This window comes from Polyodon spathula, chromosome 18 (assembly GCF_017654505.1).
Source record: "Polyodon spathula isolate WHYD16114869_AA chromosome 18, ASM1765450v1, whole genome shotgun sequence".
In the NCBI taxonomy this organism is placed as follows: domain Eukaryota; kingdom Metazoa; phylum Chordata; class Actinopteri; order Acipenseriformes; family Polyodontidae; genus Polyodon; species Polyodon spathula.
This window is the reverse complement of record NC_054551.1, coordinates 32,951,286-32,971,992: the sequence shown is the minus strand read 5'-3', so window position 1 is coordinate 32,971,992 and position 20,707 is coordinate 32,951,286. Positions and strand designations below refer to the sequence as shown.

Here is a 20,707-nt window from a genome sequence, read left to right as displayed (position 1 = left end):
CATAACCATTTCATATTCATGTTTCAGACAAGCATACACTTTCTTTTAAATTTTTATGCTTCAAAATTATTGTGATAATGTATTAGGGTACTGACTAAATGAAAACAAGACATGAATTGCAATATAATTGTTTTTAAATAAGACCATTTACTGTACGTCAGGCGAAATATTATATATATATATATATATATATATATATATATATATATATATATATATATATATATATGGATTTGATGTAGATTTTTCTTCTGTTCACTCACTTTGCATTTAGTTAATTGATAAATATAAACTATTAACATGTCTATTTTTGAAAGCATTCTTACTTTACAGCATTTTTTCACACCTGCCTAAAACTTTTGCACAGTACTCTGTGTGTGTGTGTGTGTGTATATATATATATATATATATATATATATTATATATATATATATATATATATATATTTTTTTTTTTTTATTTCACAGCATAGTAAGAGTTAAACAAAATACACTAGTTAGCTTTGAAGTTGAGCCTTTAAAATGATATATCACTGCATAACTTCTTAACTTTCCTTGAAGACACACAAGAACAATTTGCCAAAACAATGAAGGTCTGGTAGGCGCCTCACATACAATAAAACCCCACGCTATCTGTATTTGATCAGGCAACTCATTCTCCAGCACCAGCCTTCGTGTTTCTCTCAATTCTCTATCGAGTCCTCGGTTTATCCTGCTGCTACTACAGCTCTTTCCTTTCCTCTCTGGGGTTTGTTTCATTTTTGCCTCGTTGTCTACTCTCTTCCCTCCCATCATCCTCCCCTCCTCAGTCCTCCTCCCTCTCCTATTTCTCCTGTCCCTTTTCAAACAGTGAGTCAGTACTCCCTGCTGCTTTCCTGTTGGCCCCCAACTCTCTCTCACAGACACCCTTGCCATTGTTACACGTTGGAGCAAAGTCTTGTGCAAGACAGCTGCATTGCTAATAAGCTTGTGGCAACACTTTATTTTAAGATGAATGAATTGCAAAAATTAGATGATAGTCTAACAATACTTGTGAAACAAATATGAATATGCTGGACTTCACTCAAGGTCACAATCGATTTCAGGTTCTCTGAAGTACTGCTGCTAGGAACAAATGCTTTAATTGAACTTAAAACAAAGTGTTACCCACAGAAAACTGATACCCTGATTCTCACTATAGTACTACACTCAGTATATTATTATATTTCAAAATGTTTCAATTATTCTACCATTGATAAAAGAAGAGAAAAAGCCCATTTGAGTAATATTGAAATCTGTATCTATATACACTCTAAATTAACATGAAACATTTGAATGCGTATAATACTTTCAAATAAATGCAACAGCCATGGTCTTTATCTTCAGCACCCTTAAGTTCCTGCTTCAAGACAAATGCTTTTTATGCGGCCATGGCCTCGCTTTTTGTATATCTGCACAAGAGAGCCCTTTTTCTCAGTGATATTTGCGAGCACCTTGTCAAAGTTTGGAATAATAAAAAGAGCACCCCCCCCCCCCCCCCTTCACATTAATGGCTTGCAGTGCCTTGTGTTCCCACCCACTGTGACGTGTGCTAGACCTGCCGTGTGACTCACGCTATTGTCCTTCTCTCTCCCTTCCCTTCCCACCCCACTTCAATTCCCGTCCACACAGAGAATGACCAGCCTTCCTTGGTATGGTTTGACAGAGGAAAGTTTTATTTAACCTTTGAAGGTAAGTCATGTACAGTGTGTCGCACACCTTGAGTTTCATTTCTTCTGCCCTAACCCCTTCATGTTCTGCATTTTCCCTCCTGTCTCCCTCCTGTCCTTGAGAACTATTCTCCTCCATGCAGTGACAATCTGCCTTTTTTTTTCTTCATCACACTGCTTATTTCTGTATGATTTCTGCATATTAATTGCATGTGTAGATTCTGCTCGACCCCCCCCCCCCCCCCCCCCCCCTGGTTTGGACAGCTTCTAGTTAACCTATATTAGTAAACTAACAACACACTCTTTACAATGTCCTTTGAGCTAACGTGTTTTCAAGTCAATATTTATGGAGGAATAAAACCAGACCCAAATGGGGAATATCGTTTAAAATGGTTTAGTGAGCATGTTGTCCAAATGTACCTCAAGGGTTAGTTAACAGCTCCTTGTCGTAAGATAGAGATACAGTCGTCTCCACGTGTAGGAAAACCTCGTGAGAACACTTCGCCTAAGGGAACACCCTTGTGGCTAAAGGAACAGGAACTTCACTTAAAAGAACACCTTCTTAGCACTGATAGCGATTCATTCACAACGGATGCAGTACTGTTGTGTAACCTGATAACGCATCATCATCAAACTTAAATTCAAATGGTGTATTAAGTCTTTTCAAAGCGACTTGTGAGTTGCTTCTCATCGTGAGTGTGTCTTGAGGCACACTGATTTGGTTTATTAAATCTTTCCAGAACCACCGTCCTATCATTGAATCGTTTTTTATTCTGATTTCCACAAGTGCACCACATCACTACAAAATTACATGTAAACAAATGGTGAAATGCACTGGAAATTGTTCGAGCTCTTGAAAACAAACCTGAATCAGACACAAGCCACCGAGCAATTTGGTGTTTCCTGTTCTGGTGAGTTGCTTCACCATTCTGTTAAATAATATGCATGTTTTGTATATTGCTGCTCCATTTTTTAACGTGTGTAGGGATGCTGTATTCATTTAGTTCAACAGTTTGTTAATGTTTGTCTTTCTTTTACTTATTCAGTTCATTTCATATGTTGATGCACATCCGTCATGACAAGTGATACATATTTATTTATTGATTCATATTGCGTCTGGTGGCTAACGCCATCTTAGAGAACACTTCGGCTATAAGAACACTTTGCTTGCTTCCCGAGGGGTATTCCCTTAGCCGGAGACGACTGTAGTATAAAAAAACATATTCCTAAAATAATAGTATTAGTTGGATAGTGTTTTACATGCGTAATTTCCACTACCTAATTTTCCACCCAAATCTCAAGAAGAGGTTTTGCAGAAGCCGCACTCATTGTTGAGAATTGGAATCTCTGTCCATGCCTTTTAAAGCCATATGTCTTGGAATCTCAAGCTTGCTGTTTTGAGAATATCGCTTTCTGCAAAGACAACTGAATGCCATCAAGAAGCATCCCCATTGCACTGTATGTTTTCTTGAGTTCTCCATTTACGTTTTCATGGAAATACATGGAATGAGTAAGTGGGTTCAAAATGAAAACAGTTTAATTAAATGAATTCTTAATGATCTATAATAAATCTTAAAAGCAAAAGCGTTCAGAGCCTGTGGTTTGCCTGGTTAATAGTGGGTATGTTGCATGTTCTGCAACTCCAGGCCCTTCTCATTTAGATGACTTTGTGATGTGTTGCAGGCTCTTCCAGAGGGCCCAGTCCTCTGACCATGGGTGCACAGGACACTCTTCCAGTGGCTGCAGCTTTCACAGAAACTGTAAACGCATACTTCAAAGGAGCTGATCCCAGCAAGTAAGCACTGCATGCATGACTGGAATAGCCATGCCTTTTCACTTTTGTTGTTTTGTAGGGGTTAACGAAGGTTAAACAAATATTGTGAGCACACTTGAGAACACTGCTGAAGATCAGCTGCAAGGTGGGAGGATGTTTTCCAACTCGGGGCAAGGAAGTGATAAAGTCAGGTACATTTGAACCTGGGTAGAGATGTATGTTCTGTGTCTGAAACATTGTAACTCACACCATGAAGTTGACAGTGTTAGGAAAACTGAGTGTAAGCAGAGTTCACAAAGCTTCACACACACACACACAGTTAGGTAGGGTATATATGACAGTCACTTGAGAGTGCGAGTGAGACAAACTACCTGAATCCTCTTCTGATGAGAGACCATCGCCTTACCTGACCTAGCTCCCAGAAAATGAGGTGAATGATCACTATCTAATTTCTGTTTATAACTAGGTGCTACATTGTTGTGTCTAACAATAGTGTTTGAACTATGTGTGGAACTTTTGAATATTGGAATCAATAAATGGAAACATACTAATATAGCAGCTGGTATTGTGTGCACTCATTTACAGACATCAAATTGTTTTCCTTACAATATCACGTGTATTTGTAGACTTCAGTACTAATTGACGAATAACTGTTCTCCATAATAAGATAATAGGAAAATGCAGAAGCATTTTCTTTTTTTATAACAGGTCATATTTTTGCCTGCTGTAAATGTTTTTTTAGAATTCAACTTATAAAGTAATCTCTCTTAAAGAGTTATAATAGAATATACAGCAATATGAATGTCTGGAATCAAATTATAAATATTTAAATTCCCCTTGCTGTATATTTTTCATGCAGTACTGTATGCAGTCTAAAGTAAAAGTTATTTTTTATTTTTTAAAATTTTTTATTCCAAACTGGTGACAGGATTTTCAAAAGGAGCCAATTAAGATCTAGGTCACTGTTTTTTAAAACTGGATTTAGACTCTGGAATAATCAAAAGGGATCCATGAATTGTTCTATTGTTGATAAAAGACAGAGCAATTTATTGACCCAGTTTCCATGTTAATCATCCTGTCCCATTGATTTGGCTTCTCTAAAGTGCCATAAAGACGGCAGGGACAGACCCCCCACCCCCACCCCCCCGGTCCTCTTCAGTGACACTGGATGCTCTGTTCCTTGTGTTTTTAACCACTGTTTGCCTTTTGTTTTCAAGGTGTGTTGTGAAGATTACGGGAGAGATGGTGCTTTCGTTTCCAGCTGGAATCACCAGGCACTTTGCCAATAATACCTCCCCAGCTGTTCTAAGATTCAGTATAACAAACTACAGCAGGCTGGAGCACGTCCTGCCTAACCCCCAGCTTCTCTGCTGGTAAATAGCATGCCCTTTATCATCTCAGAATGGCTGAATGTATTAACAAAGATGAGCTGTGTGTTTGTGACTCTGCTAATCCATATAAATACGTTCAGGTGTAAGAAGGAAATTGACTGCAGATCTACTTGAAGGCATTCATGCATCCAGGCTTGTTTGCACTTTCAGGAGTGGATTGTACCCCCGTACAAGGGAAGAAAAGAAGTATCTTGTGGGAATTTGATGAGGCCACTATACATCCTTCTGCAGTTTGGAAAGGGTTAAAAAGGGCAACGAATGTTAGAGTAAGAAAAAATGAATAGGTTCAGTGCTTCCACACAAGCTGGGGGATAGGAAGTGATAGATGCCCAGGTTATCTCCACATTGAACTTTGTGAGTGAAATTAGGGAATGCAATCTACAGTGTTAGATGGCTGAGTGATTTTCAGTACATCCAACAACCATGTTCAATTACACATTGAAATATATTTCTGAATGGCTGTTTCCATAGTTTGGTTATCTGAGATTTATCTGAAAATTGAGCATCAACTGTAGTCCAGATTGTTTATAGTAACAGTGCTTAGCTATAGGGTCTCTTTCTTTACCCTTCCACCTGCTTGCATGTAAGTCTATGAGTCAAATATGAATGGCGCTGCTAGTACTTGTGGAAGCAGTGGCCTGACACATTCCAGCCCTGGGTATATGCTAGAGATTCTGGAATCAGAATACTGACACATTCCAGCCCTGGGTATATGCTAGAGATTCTGGAATCAGAATACTGACACATTCCAGCCCTGGGTATATTCTGGTGATTCTCGAGCTTTGCAGTTTCATGACTGTAGATCTGAAATCATGTTTTAAGTCAGATATACTGTATCACTGTGAGACAGTAGCATTTGTTTGAAAATTTCCAGCTGTGGAAGAAACAGATGGAACCATATGTGCCAAAAATAAATGGCTCTGTAATGGCTTTTTTGTGCCACAATAAAATGTGTTTCTATCATAGGTGTGTCTCGTCTCAAAAACACCAAAGTAATCTAATTACTAAGCCGACCCTTTCAGCTTTTCTTAACAATATTCAGTATCACGGCTGAAGCAGAGCTGTTTGTTTTTGCCGATGCCAATGTTCTGCTTGTTACAGTATGTTTAGTAAAATCTAGACTGCAGTATAATATGAAAGCAAAGCTCTACCAGTCTCAGTGATCCATGTCTTGTTTGTTCTCTGCACAGTGATGCCACACAATCAGATGCCAACTCAAAGGAATTCTGGGTTAACATGCCAAGCCTGATGACACATTTAAAGAAAGTGGCCGAGCAGAAACCACAAGCAACATATTACAATGTGGATATGTTAAAATATCAGGTATGGATACTTCAATCAAAGCCAGCTGGATCGTCGGACTAATATATATATATATATATATATATATATATATATATATATATATATATATATATATATATATATTTAGTGCTTTATTACAGCTCTCTATGCTTTTACAATAGTAAACTTGCATTATCATAGTAATGCAGTGTATGAAGATGTGTTCCTCATGGTTCATTGTCTCCCAGGTATCTGCACAGAGTATTCAGTCCACCCCCCTGAATCTGGCAGTGAGTTGGCGATGTGAGCCTGCCAGCACTGACCTCCGAATAGACTACAAGTACAACGCAGACGCCATGACAACACCTGTCGCTCTGAACAATGTCCAGTTTCTAGTCCCAGTAGATGGAGGGGTGACCAAACTACAGGCCGTGCTGCCCCCTGCTGCCTGGTAAGAAAACTACAAATAATCCCAGAGTTGGAAGAGCAATGTACATTTCAACAAAGGAGGCATTGTAAGAGTGAAATGGGGTTACTGCATGGAAGTCCGGTATGAGTTGTCTTCCAGGCAATCTTCTACACACTTGTGGTCAACGTTGTTATGCAAGTGAGACAATTTAAGATTTGTCTCCTCAGGCAGGGAATATTTCATCGATGGATCTTTGTTTTGTATAGAAATAAACCCTCAAGTTTGAGCAATATGTTCACATTAAACTACCTGGTTAATCACAGTACAAAGGCACAGCTGTGAACCCATCTCTTTGATAAACGTCTAAGGGCATTCATGCATTTTCTTGCTGTGAACCTGTGGTTTGAAGTCTCTTTACAGAGGCAGTATTTAAGTGTGTTTTACTGTCTGGAATTCATACTGGTTGAGTGTGGTATACTCTCATAATTAACAATATAAAGGAAGCTTGCATTCTATTTTTAATTTAATTTAATTATTTTTATTTTACTTTACAGAGACTGAAACACATTTTCTTAGTTCTTTAAAAAATGTTTTCGAATAGGTATAGAAAGCTAGAGAATTATAGCAGAGCAGCACAAGTGTACGACAGTGCCATCGTGTGGTGATTATAGGGAATTAGTGTAATCCTGAATAAGGTTGCACCATTTTATGTGACTGGTTAATATTGGAAAGACTAGTACCAGAGGTCCAAGGTGGTTAGTAAAAGCTGTTACTTAATTCGCAGCATTCACAGTTTTATCTTCCTTTGCAGAAAAGTTTGTCAATGGGGCAGTAAAGAAAACATGCCCCAGCAAGCTAATGTATTTGTCTGTTGACTTTTTAAGGAACTCTGAACAAAGGATTCTGTGGAAGATCCCTGACATCTCTCAGAAGTCTGAAAATGGAGGTAAGTTTCAACTGCGCACCAGATAAATAATTTCTAATGCTAGATGTTTTTCAAATTTTTGTTAGATGGAAGAAAAAACACAAAACAAACCCAAGTAAGACACTCCAGCTGCTTCACATCACATTTAATTCTTGACTACTTTCAGTCATAGAAGGTAATTAAAGAGTAAACGCTGTGAAGATCTGGCCCAGGCGGTTATAGATGGTTAGCCTCTTGAGTTTGTTGTAATGTCTGCTCTCTCCATTCTCTTTTAGGAGTGGGGTCTCTGCTCGCAAGGTTCCAGTTATCCGAGGGCCCCAGTAAGCCATCTCCATTGGCAGTGCAATTCACAAGCGAAGGAAGTACATTGTCAGGCTGCGATATTGAGCTTGTCGGTCCAGGCTACAGATTTTCGCTAATTAAAAAGAGATTTGCTGCAGGTATGTCATACCAATATACAATAAAGAAGATTAATTACAGCATGTTTACAGTCAAACCTAGAATAAAGACATGTATTAAAGGTCCATGGTAACCACTCTGGTGAATCCCTGAATATTTGTTTAATCAGCTGTGCATAAAGACTTACTGTCTGCTAAAGTAAAAAGGGAAACCCAAAATCCAAGTAATTGTAAATCACATTTTTGGGGGTTATCATGTTACTGTAAAACTTGCTAAGTAATTGCACTGTAACTCCTGTAAGTAGTGTACTGTGGATTCAAGAAGTAGAGGGCTAGTTCTTTATCAACGGGGTGGAAGAGCACTGCAGGGCTGTTGGAATGATTGTGATTATAAAGCTGTAACAGTGTATGAAATAATTGGCATTTCTTAATTCTTTTTTACAGGAAAGTACCTGGCTGATAACTAAACAATGACTAACTGCAATGCAGAAAAAATCTACTCGTTGGATTGGATGAAATAATAAAGGACTTTAATCGTTAAAGTAAGAAAAATATAAGGAAGAAAACAGCAACAACTTTTAACACTTCATATTCTACAAGTAATGCAAGGTGACCAATCCAGCAGTATTAGAACTTATATATAGAATTGTCAACAGTTTTAAAGTGTAATTATTGTATTTGTAAAATGGATTCATTTCACATCTGTGTTGCAGCATTTTACATCTGTATTGCCATCTAGGTTAGACTTGGTGTGTGTGTGTGTGTGTGTGTGTATATATATATATATATATATATATATATATATATATATATATATATATATATATATATATATATAAATAATATATATATACATGGAAATAATAATATACCCTAATACTTATTCTTCTGCATGATTAGAACCAATGAATCACCATGAATGATCTTCTTGGTGCTTATCCAGTCCACCATCCAAACTAAGCTGAATTTGCAAAACATTTTTGCTGTATACTATTGTTAATTTGAGACCCACTTTCCAGACACCATCCCAATACCAACATGTACGTTAATATATACTTTACTGTAATTACCAGAGGGCTGAAGGTGGGTCGTGCATTTTCTTTCTGTTAGCAAGAGCATTTCCATTGCCCTCCACGTTACATAACAGAGGGCTGTTTGGAGGTCAGTCAGAGTTCAGATAAACTCATTTTTCTGTGTTGAGAACTTGAGCTCTGTTCACCAGTGTACCTGGTGATGAAGCAGCAGACTCACTGAAGCCAGTGGGGTCGCCTCTACTTGAGAATTAGTTAGACAGGCCTACATTTAGGACATTGTTACTTATTTATGATTAAATCAATCATGACATGTCCAACAAGATGTGAAACTGAAAATTCATATGGTCTCTTTTAAAGTCATTTAGCGTTTTAATTTGATGATGTGAATAGTGCAGTACGAAGGTGGCTTCAATGATAACTGTATGTTTTGTAGTGGCAATGTTTCAAATGTTTTCCCGTAAGAATGTAAAAACAAACCAAAAAAACAGGTCATTTGAAATCAGTACTATATATCCTGAAGGGTCTCCTTGTATTGTTGAGACACAGACAGCAGTGTTAGAGTTCACAGTACCATCCAGCACTAAATTTATTTATTGACAATACAGATTTGTTGAATATATATATATATGATTCTGTTTATGATTATAATTTGAATAGTACCACTATTTAGAAGCCCTAGAATTAGAGTTATTTTTGTTATCTGTGTATATAGATGGGTATCCTGTGTACAGTATAATGCTAAGGTATCTTTTTTTTTTAAATTTATTTCAGATATCATTTTTTTACTCAAGTGCAGCAGATAATTGAAGGTATATATGGAATAAAAAGATGAACTATCTAACTGGGTGCATCATGTTAAACAGTGGGCGTGTAATATAAAACAGTTACTGTTGGTGGCAGTTTCAATCACAGTTCCTTTTTTATTGGCGTTGATGTGTGTTTTTGCCGAATTCCTTTCTGACTGCTAATATTTAACATGTACAGCATAAACTTACTCAGATTAAAATCAGTGCTAGCATTCACAACTTTTATTTTTGCGATCTAAAATGGGCTCTTTTAACGCTGTATAAAACAAATAGTTTTGAAATTGAAAAATTGAATAGAAAATTGTATCTGTTAGATCAAGTCTACAGTACTTGTTTAAAAAGTACTGTGCTGTTTTAATCCAAAAATACTCTCACTGGCTGAGACCAAGAACGCTGGCAACAAATGGTAACATCGTAGCTTTGAGGCAGGAGCTTTTCAAGTTTTCAGATTCACAAGGCATCATCACAGCCAATCCTATCGCATTGTTTGGGTTTTGTAGTTACAATACAATGTGCTTGCACTCAGCCACTGATTTGTACTGCAAAAAGTATTGTCTGGAAAGTTCAGATCAGTGTGTCCGTGATTTAAGGGTCAAAGGAGAAAAGGGATCATTTGACTTGTACTGTGAGTATTAGGGTTAGGGTCTTGACTTGTACTGTGAGTATTAGGGTTAGGGTCTTGACTTGTACTGTGAGTATTAGTTTGCTTCTTGTTATTTTGTAGGCTTCCTTCTAAATAACCTGAGGTATAAAATGCCCTATATTGTACCTGCTTATGGAGCAGTTACAGTACTTGAATGCTTTTTGCACTGGAAATGCAAAGGATATATGTGTTTAGAAACTTTAGTTTCCTCCTTGACAAAGGTGTTGTTTACATAATGCAATGTGACATTGAAACAAAATGAAGTGAAACTGTTTGACATTTATATATTTTTAGCATTTTGTTTAGGTAAATGATAAACAGCGAACACACTCGGTATTGTGCTGAACAGCTAAATGACATTCCCCAGTGACTGCTGACAGTTATTCGAGAATCGGCCTGTGAAGTTACAGCACATCTCTACGGAGCATCCTGCAAAGGCATCTCCTGACGGGTGCACCATTACATCATTGTATTTTTATAATAACATCCCACCTGTCTTAAAACAATGTATTTTGGGAGCAAAATATTTTGCATGATTAAAAAAAAAAAAGTAGGTGAATCTGTCTGGGTCTAATAGCTGGGATAGTAATTTAATCTCCATAATCTTCTGTGCCGGTATGTTTTGGGTTCTCTCTCCCTATGTCTATATGAAACATTCAGTATGTTATCAACTTACAGTTAATTTTCCTCTACGAAGGGCATTGTAAAGGGATAAATGCAAGATTTGATTGAATTTTCACAGTTGTAAGCTAATGTCACAGAGCCACATGCTATATGTGTACAATTACATATCTTTAGCTTTAATACTGAGCAGTACAGGCCATGCCAGGCGGTCTTATGATAACAGTTGAATGGAGATTTTCTTTTTGTTTTGCAGCAGAGGCTACCTGCATGGCAGCCGGGTTTCAATTCGCAATGTCAGAGGAAAAAAAATAAAATGTCTCTAACCGGGAACAGGTTCCTTAGCAACAACAACATATTTTACCAGTAGCTGAAAAATAGAGAAATAACCCTTAACATGAACACAAACCAAGCAGTTAAACGACATAGACTATGGCCCGAGTGCACTTAGCATTTGGTTTATGAAAGCCTGACGGCCGTGTGAGTTTCGCTTTGGGAGCCGTCTCTACATGCTCTGTTTAGGATTTTCTTTTATTTTGCTGTTCTTTAGAACCGGTCATCTGAAAGGGGTGGCTTTCCTAGAAGGTGCTTTGCTATTCGGAGTCATAGATGTTTTTGGTAAAGCTCTTGAAATGGTATCAAGGATGAAATCGTGTCTTTCACTCGAGCCCCACCTACCCTCTCTATCTAGATAAATATGTTGAGTTATTGGGTCAGCAGAGTTTAAAGTTCACTTTGTCACATGACACTGTTCAGTGCCAACCATTAGGATTTTTAGGCCAGCTCAAAGCCAGCTAAAGACAGTTAATGATGAAAAACAATAAATTCAGTATTGGAACAACAGAACCTCGAGCTACACAGAAAGATTGCAGGTAAACACCAGACACAACATCAGAATAGGGATTTTGCTTTCACTGCTAAGAGATTTCAAATCATTAAGATAGGGCTCTCCCTGATGCTTTACATGCTGCTTTCACTGTTAAGAGATTTCCATAGCACAGGTCCACAAAGGAAATATTTAAAATTTCAATTAATGAAATAGATCCCAGTAAGTGTTGATTTCAGCAGCCTGCTACTGCGATTGCGTAAGCTTATATTTGCTGACACCTCTCTATCTCCTAGTAAAGCCGTCTGTTTCTGCTTGGTTTCATAGACTTATTGGTAAACTACTGTACTATGAAGAAAGTTACAATTTATTTGTTTCTGAAGTGCATTGGCTGCTGGTAATGGGAATGTGTGATTTAAAGATCTATGAGAGAAAAACTGTGTAATGTTATTTGCCTTATAGATTAGTTGAACATGTATGGATATCAAACCCTATCTGTATATAATTTGTTATTTATTTGTTATGTTATTTAATTTAGCTCTGTCTCCATGTTATCCATTGTACAGAATACTGAATATGCAATTATGTTTTATTGTAAATGTACTTAAAATATGTATTTCCCTTTTAAGAACAAAGTTTTGAAACTATATAAACACAATGACCATAATGTAATAACTGTTTAAGATGTCAATCAATGTCAGTTTTCTTGAAAATAAAGTGAAGAAAAACGAAACTGCTTGTTTCTGCTCTCAATTATGATCAAAGTGTGCTTTGTTTATGTTTTGGGTGTGTTTTTGATTTCGCTTGGAGGAAGTACTTCTCAGGAAGTCATTTTGCTGTTGTTCTTTATGGGAATGCAGAGGAATATTATTCCACTATACTGGAGAAAAGTTCTCAGTCTTGCAATCCCATAATATCCTTTTTTGATGCTCTCAGGTTCCCAGTCATTTGTTATTATTTGAAGTCGGTATTGACGGAACGTGAAAGTGTTTAAATAAGCTAACAACAATGTAAAGCATCATGCATGATGGAAGCACCTTTTATTAACTCATGAGTTAAGAGTTCGACATTGTCAGTACTACAGGCCTAATACATAGAAGACAGACAAGTATGTCTATATCTGAAGCTTGTCCTTCAGAAACATCCCATACAACACTGGCCAAGGAAGTACAAAGACCAGGTATTATTGAGACCACTTATCCTTGAATTGTAAAGATGACAAGAATAATACTCTTGCAAAGTTACAATGAACTTAATACAAACAAACCTAAAGTTGTTTACGATATTGTGCAAGTAATAGAGTGTGGAGCCACTTCCAAATGTTGTGTAATTAATTCAACAATACAACTTCAAACCTGGTTCACTGTCACTGTAAGAAGCGATTCCACTTGTATGGAAAGGTTTGTTTTTTAAATATTTGTTTATTCAGGAGATTAAAAGTATAAATTGATTTTTTTTTTTTTCTGAAGCATTTGCTGATGGCCTGATGACATCAAACTTCCTGCTGATGACATCAAACTTCCTGCTACTTCCGTCCAAATAATAGGTCCCCAGACATCCATGCTGCATGTTTTCACAAGCGTTTAATCTCGCATGCCTGAATTAATGTGGAGTGAAAGTGTCCAAACTGATGTGCTTTCTTTCTGTAATGTATAAGTTGCATCTCCCTGTTGCAAGCTAGTTCTACTGTATTAATAAAAAGTAATGCCCTTATTTAACATTCTTGATTTGAATCTGTATATTTTTTGTATGCAAAGTTGTTTGTCCAGAAATGTGCATGATAGGTTTGTGAATAATGCACCTTCTGCAGTCAGCAAGTGTCCTGTTTCGGGGGGCAGAAATAAAGTCAAATATGAGGTGACTTTATGAAACATGCCAAATATACAAGTAGTGATAAATGGGGTACTAAAAAAAAAAATGTTATGCAAACTCAGAGACTCTAAAGTGTGCCTTAAAAGCTTCTAGTGCAGTATACATTGACTATACAGCTGGCAATGGGATATATCCATGCAATGAGCTTTGACTTGGTTTTCATATTGAACCTCAGAATTGTTTATGGGCCAGCAACTTCTTTTAAACTAAGTGCTCTCTTGCTCTGACTTGGTGGGCCTCTCTGCCCATCCAGCTACACAGCTGCAAAACGTTTATTGCCTGAAGCTCAGAAGCTCCTCCCATTGACTGCTGAGTAACAAGTGTTGTCAGGACAACCCGTTGAACGCTTATGCATCTGTGGATTTCCTGTTTGCTGCTGGGTTAGGTAAGAGTTTTAATCTGAAATCATTAATTCTTTAATTAATATTAGGGCTATTTTGTTTACTATTTATATTTAAATAAAATAGCAATGGTTGGATGCAGTGTGGTTTAACGGCAACATTTAGTTTGTTTTGCTGTCTGGTAACAAGTGTAGCGTTTTTGATAGAGAGTAACATTACAAAATGTTGCGGGCTTGTTTTATGAGAGCAGCATTGTGTGTTTGTTCTGTAGTAGTGTGAAGGAATCATTTTAGTTGACAGTTCGTGGTCATTGTTATAAAACCGTTTTAGTATATGCTAAAGTGCTCAGTGCTGTAGTGCCAATATGACCTTAAATTGCACTAAGAGGAACTTGATTTTGTGTGTATCAGATTTTATATTTTTAATACTTATGTTCATTAATTAGAAGTCAGGGTAAAAAATAACTTTACATTTGTTTGTTTTTTAAACAGTTGAATGACCCAACCCCGCTGTTATCTCAATCTTAACACACGACATGTTAATTACTATGCAAAGGAAATAAACATTTCTACACGGAAACTGTCTTATTTGTGGTAACAATAAAAATAAAAGTAACAATGGTTTCACTGGTTTCAAACCCATGACCACCCTTACAGACCACTGGCCCTCAGCCAGTGAAAGACCTTCTGGGCACAGATTGTTTTTCAAAGCATCAGCCATATGTCTTGCATAAGGAAACACCTGCCAGCCTGGCTGTCTAATCTATTGTCGTGTCCTGACTGAAACTGACTAGCAACAGGGAGCTGTAGATCCGATGTATTACACAATGCACAATGCTGTACATATTATAGTTTGCATGCAAAATGAATCTGTTCTGTGTTAGCGGCAGACCACTGCACAACATGTGCTGAAAATGGCAGGCGTTCTAATTTTCTTGTCTGGCCCCTATAGACAGATCATTTCTCTTCATTTTGATGAAACAGATTCAACAATGTCTGACGTGGCCAAGGACAAGGCAGCTCGCCTGTTGAAGAAGAGAGGCAGCGTCTCCTCACTCAGCAGCCATGAGGTCAAAGCAAAGGAAACAATTGGGAAAACTAAAGAGTACGTTTGTCAGGGTTTCATCTGAAAGAGCAAGCAAACAAGATGCAGTGTGTGTGTGTGTGTGTGTGTGTGTGTGTGTGTGTGTGGTGTACGCTCTGCATCACCATTCATTGTAATGCACTAGCTAAACAATGAAAGTATATATGGGTATATTGTATTATGTCTACTCTGTGCTAGTTTAGTTTGTATGAGAACACACACCCGCTTTATTACCTTACTGCTTAACGCATCAGTTTAATTGAAGTTGAACAATATGACCACAAGACCTAATTGGGTTATCTATCTCAGGATGGAGGGAGGCAGGCAGTAATTGCTGTGCTATCTTGTTAGATCCTGTGCAACTGAATATTAACTTAATCATTAATAATAGGGGAGGTGAAGGCTGAAACAACATAGCTGAGTGGGGCTTAATTACAGGAAGTAGTTACTGACATGGGATATCACAACAAAACAGTTTGAATCTACAGAGCTTATTATTATATGCTGTGAGTGATTGTGCTTTAAGTAGCTAAACAGCATGGTTCATATTGACAAATACTGTGAGGAGATATTTAAATATATTCCATTCTAGATTTTTTTTAAAGATAAAAATGACAATGTTCATGTTCACCAACACTGTATTGTAATTGTTGCCCTGTAAAAAAAAAAAGGTGTTTTACTAACATTCAAATATTAGATTTGTAACCCATATTCAAGCAAGATAAAATCCTGTGTGTCACACCACCACTAATTATTACTAATCTTATTTCCTTATAAATGACAAAAGAGATCCCGTTAGAAATAACAGGTTTTTCCAGTTGCATTAACACAGAACAGTTGGAAGCTGTCTAAAGGGAGATGTAGCAAGTTGTCCAGATGCCCTGCACATTGCTATGGGCATGTGGCCAGATTGCAAGCACTGGTATCTCAAACCTTTGCCCAAGCTACTTCAGCTTTGGAACTTCCACTTGACTCTAAGGACATCTGAGACTTCTGCATTCTATAGAGCAGAGCCACACCCACATCCAGCTGTGTATACTGTTCTCGTTTGAGCACATTATGTTCACAGCAATGATCGATGCATAGTTAGTTAATGACTGATTGATCAATTGATTATTATTTCATTATAACCAAAGACTGAATCAACAAGCTTACTGTGCCTGTCCTTTTCAGTCTTTATATTACTTGCAGTATATGTGTTGCCTAGCCTCTTTCCACTAGATGGCAACAGATTGGTTATACAGTTCTGTAAGCAGTACTCCATTCTGTTTAATGTACCAAATATCTGTTAGTTATACTTCATGCTAAATGATTTCATTTGAATTGAAGTTTAAAATCCTAGATGAAATTGTTTGCACATTTTGTATTGTACAGTCTACCCTTTTTTGCTACCACTTTGTCTCTGTCACCACTGGAAAACTGAATATTCCATTAATACTTTACGAATGGAATTTTGGACTAATAGTGTTTAACCATGGACAAAACCCTTTTTTATTATTACAAATGATAGATACTTTATTTTCTAACAATGTGCTCTCAAGATACAGTGTTAATGTCTTAGAAATAACCCATTGAGTACCAATTGTAATCAGAACACAATCTGCATTTCTGTAATTTGATACATTACATTTAGACTTAACTGTTGTGGTTAACAAAATCAGAGTAAGTTATCATAACAGTAGAGTTTAAAAATGCTCCCAAACAATTACAAAGTAGCCTGTCCTAAAATGAGGATAATGGCACTTAATGGGTTAGATTGCAGGCCTAGAAGTGAAGTTGCATGGTCAGAACTTTGGCAGTGTGGTAAAGAGAAGCAGTCTGTCCACTCTTATTACTGCATGTCTGTCCATTCTTATTATTGCACGTCTGTCCATTCTTATTATTGCACGTCTGTCCACTCTTATTACTGCACGTCTGTCCACTCTTATTACTGCACGTCTGTCCACTCTTATTACTGCACGTCTGTCCACTCTTATTACTGCATGTCTGTCCTCTCTTATTACTGCATGTCTGTCCACTCTTATTACTGCACGTCTGTCCACTCTTATTACTGCACGTCTGTCCACTCTTATTACTGCATGTCTGTCCACTCTTATTACTGCACGTCTGTCCACTCTTATTACTGCATTCACTACGGAGGGATTCTCATGCTGACTTTTCTGATCATTTACAAAGATTCCCTCTGTATTCAAATTTGAAACGTTTGCAATCATTTAGAAATTAAACAGAACGTAACATCCCTTTGGTGCCCTTCTCACTGCACTATCCTATGTTTTCAGTTCCATGAGTACGGTGTCTTATATTGATGAGCCTGGCCAGCAAGATGACAATCCTCGACCTGCTGTTCAAATGGAGAACACATACCAACTAGGTATATAATAACACTGATATTACTGAAGTGGAAATTATAAGTTTACCAGACCTGGCTGGCATGCATATATTATTCAAACAAGGAAACAGTAGATCCTAGCATCTTAATTATTGTGCATACTCTTACATTCTGTTGCATCCCGAGCACTTGACTTGCAGCTGTCATGTAAGGCTATAGGGAATTAGCGCCACCTAGTGCATCCAGATTCCACTAAACTGATAAAACTACTACATGCAACAACGGTTATTGTAACACATAGCGGTACATTTCCCAGGATACTATTTCTTTAAAAAATATAGCAACACTGTCTGTCACCACAATGTAGTTGCACTGTGATTTGAGTAACTGCACAGTAATTATATTGTAAATACATAACGCACATCTCAGTGTCTTTTTTCCTATATTCAAACAGGTCCTGCAAAGCGTTTCCCTGTGGCCACAGTGAACAACATTTTAAAAGACGTGCTAACCAGTTATCTACAAGAGGAGAAGTATGAAGCAGAACTGTGTAGGCAGATGACAAAAACTATATGTGAGGTAGGCTTTTCTTTACCAGAGTGATCAAATACATTTCGCATTTGAAGCTAAAGTAGCATAGCCAGTAACACATGTGTGCAATTACATGCTACTCCTCCCCATGATTCCCATGATTCATATTTCTGCATCCTTACTTCAGTGTTCCTTCATGTTTAAGTGCACTTCTATCACTTTGTCAATGGGGAGCTGTATTATTTTGATATGAGCCTTGGGTCCCATCTGTAGCATGCTGTCAACAATTAATCACAAGTTCATTAAAACTAGCTCAAGCCTTTTGAGATGTATAGGTAGCACAATGCAGAAGAACAAAGTACTCAGCTCATGCATTTATTAGCTATGAAATCTGTGGTAAATGGATTAGTATTCTATTTTTAAAGGGATGCATTTAAAAATGTTGGTTTGCCATCAGTGCCGTATAATTTAACATGACAGGTGGGAATTATCTGTCTTATCTGTATGCTTCTTTGCATAGTGTCAAATCTCTTGCACCTTAACTACAGGGTTCTAGATGTAAGACCAGATCAGTTTCATATATACTACTCTTTTGTTTTTTTTTTTTTTTTTTTTTTTTTTAGGTTATAAAAGCCAGGGTGAAAGATTTAATGATTCCTCGGTATAAAATAATTGTTCTGATCAATATCGGGCAGCTGAATGAACAGAACATGCGTATTGGAAGCAGGTGCCTTTGGGACCCTACCAATGACACATTTTCATCCTACACCTTCAAGAACACATCTTTGTTTGCTGTTGCAAATGTCTACGCAGCTTACTTTGAGTAACAGCCAGCCGGCACTGCTTATTGTAGAAGATACAGCAAATAACATTGTGTGTATATTGTATATATCTTATTAGAAACGGTCATTTATATCCTATTAGAAATGATGTAATTAAACAAACTGGCCCCACAGTTATCATACAAAAAGACAAGTCAATGAAAATCTTTGGTCGTTTGTTCGTTTGAAGAGAATCATCAAGTGCTTAAAGGCTCATTAAAGGCATGAAAGGTGATCCTGTCACGAAATGCAATTACACTTTATTGCTTGCATACAGTTATAATTATGTAATAGGTCATTGTTCACATATTTATTAGTCGGCAATGCTGAGGAATCATGTTGTTAACATTTCCATAGAAAAATAACCTGATTATTATTTTAAGTGCTAACAACAATGCTTTGCTAGTTCAGCATTATTATAACCTTTGTAATTAAGCATTCATAAAAAAAATCACGAAAACATAAGGGACCCCATTTTCCACTCTGAGATAATTGCCCATCTACTACATTTAATATGGAGGGGGCACTTTCCCTGGAGTTTTCCCCGATGGGAACATACAGGGCAAAATCTGAGAGTGCAGCATTTTAAAAACTGGACCAAATGTAAAATGAATATTTTTACAATAAAGCATAATTTCGATGTGTGTGTTGTGTTATGTCTGTTTAATCTTGAAAGGCAGCCACGATCTGTAGCTAAACTTTGGATGTAGTTCTGAAACATACAGCAGGATACAACAACTGAAGTAAATCTATTGCAGGTATTTTATTTTTTTCCCTGCCAATTGTAAAACGCATACAACAAACATTTCAGGTGTGTCACTATCAAATATTTCACGGCATGTTACTTTACTTGTGTTTTGTAACGGGTTATTTTTTGGAGCGTTAAATGTTCTTTTTCTGGATCATTTATTTTATGGACCAATCAGCTCGAAGTACTGATTGGCATGGACCAATCAGCTCTCACTTGCTAACATGCACTCAAGACATCGTCTAAAGGTTAAAGACAAGGGCAGTGCCATATTTACTGGTTTAATGTTTTTGTTTTCTACAGTATATGCAATATCAGACAGTTTCATTTTATGCGCAATTTTCAAAAAGTGTTAGCAAATATGGAGACATTGCTATTACTGAATAGAAGTGATTGTGAACTGCCTTGCCTGAGCTAAGGTAATATAGCTAGTCCCAAATTAGACACCCTTAGTACATCAGTTTATTTCTGTAGGAGTTCATGTAATGTACAGCCTTCACATCATGGCATGTGACTACATATAACTAAAAAGAGAGATCTAATGAGAACAACTGCAGCCATTGTCTGGAGTCAGTCTGTGATAGGAACTAGCAACAATATATCATTTGGTAAGAATAATGTATTCTAAGTAAGATGCACATATGAAGGACATGCAATCATATTTATTAGTCATTCACAATAGAAATACAGTTTTTGTGGCAGGTTTGATAGCTCTTTTTACAACAATCATGAAAATGTCACTTTTTTTTATACATCTTAGGTAAAAAATGTCACACATCTATGATACGTTATGATTGTTTACCATGGGAGTCAGATGCACTAATTATATTAGAAATGTTTTGTGTGGTTTTTTTTTGTCGTGTGCAGCTATTAGGATTTCTTTAATATTAATATTAATCACACATTATTCAGCTCAAGCATGTCTTACATTTTCCCTTTGCTATGAGTGTGAAATTATAGATGAAAGATATACAGTATTGTTTATGGATTCATCAAAATGGAAATGTTCCAGAGTTGAGATGACATTGAGGTCTACTTTGATGAACTAAGAGGTGGCAAATGTTATTACCGTCGCATTAAAATGTGTAATTCAGAATTTTCACTCACTTAATTTCATTGTATTTTTGTGGTATGAAGTGGGTAAATCACTGCAGCTGGGGTTGCTGTGATACAGTAATCCTGGC

At 37.0% G+C, this 20,707-nt stretch overlaps 2 protein-coding genes across 12 annotated transcripts in view; both read left to right on the top strand.

The window, feature by feature from the left end:
* The window catches only part of sgip1a (SH3GL interacting endocytic adaptor 1a), a 43,667-nt gene extending 35,002 nt beyond the window's left edge, over window positions 1-8,665 (top strand). For 4 of the 11 annotated variants that reach the window (XM_041217653.1, XM_041217652.1, XM_041217648.1 and 1 more), the window contains 8 exons: window positions 1,650-1,709; window positions 3,371-3,482; window positions 4,679-4,834; window positions 6,043-6,175; window positions 6,385-6,587; window positions 7,430-7,491; window positions 7,746-7,910; window positions 8,313-8,663. In XM_041217653.1, the coding sequence (XP_041073587.1) occupies window positions 1,650-1,709; window positions 3,371-3,482; window positions 4,679-4,834; window positions 6,043-6,175; window positions 6,385-6,587; window positions 7,430-7,491; window positions 7,746-7,910; window positions 8,313-8,335 (914 nt within the window). In that variant the 3' untranslated portion in view covers window positions 8,336-8,663. Of the gene's footprint in view, window positions 1-1,649; window positions 1,710-3,370; window positions 3,483-4,678; window positions 4,835-6,042; window positions 6,176-6,384; window positions 6,588-7,429; window positions 7,492-7,745; window positions 7,911-8,312 lie in introns of all 11 variants that reach the window. The other 7 variants (XM_041217649.1, XM_041217657.1, XM_041217658.1 and 4 more) reach the window with 4 other exon arrangements.
* A 5,338-nt stretch (window positions 8,666-14,003) lies between these two features.
* LOC121331212 (dynein light chain Tctex-type 5-B-like) lies at window positions 14,004-19,408 on the top strand. Its single transcript, XM_041278443.1, has 5 exons — window positions 14,004-14,055; window positions 14,995-15,115; window positions 17,374-17,465; window positions 17,878-18,002; window positions 18,578-19,408. The coding sequence occupies exons 2-5, from the start codon at window positions 15,003-15,005 to the stop codon at window positions 18,779-18,781; spliced, it is 534 nt and encodes a 177-aa protein (XP_041134377.1). The 5' UTR covers window positions 14,004-14,055; window positions 14,995-15,002; the 3' UTR covers window positions 18,782-19,408.
* The last annotated feature ends 1,299 nt before the right edge of the window (window positions 19,409-20,707 follow it).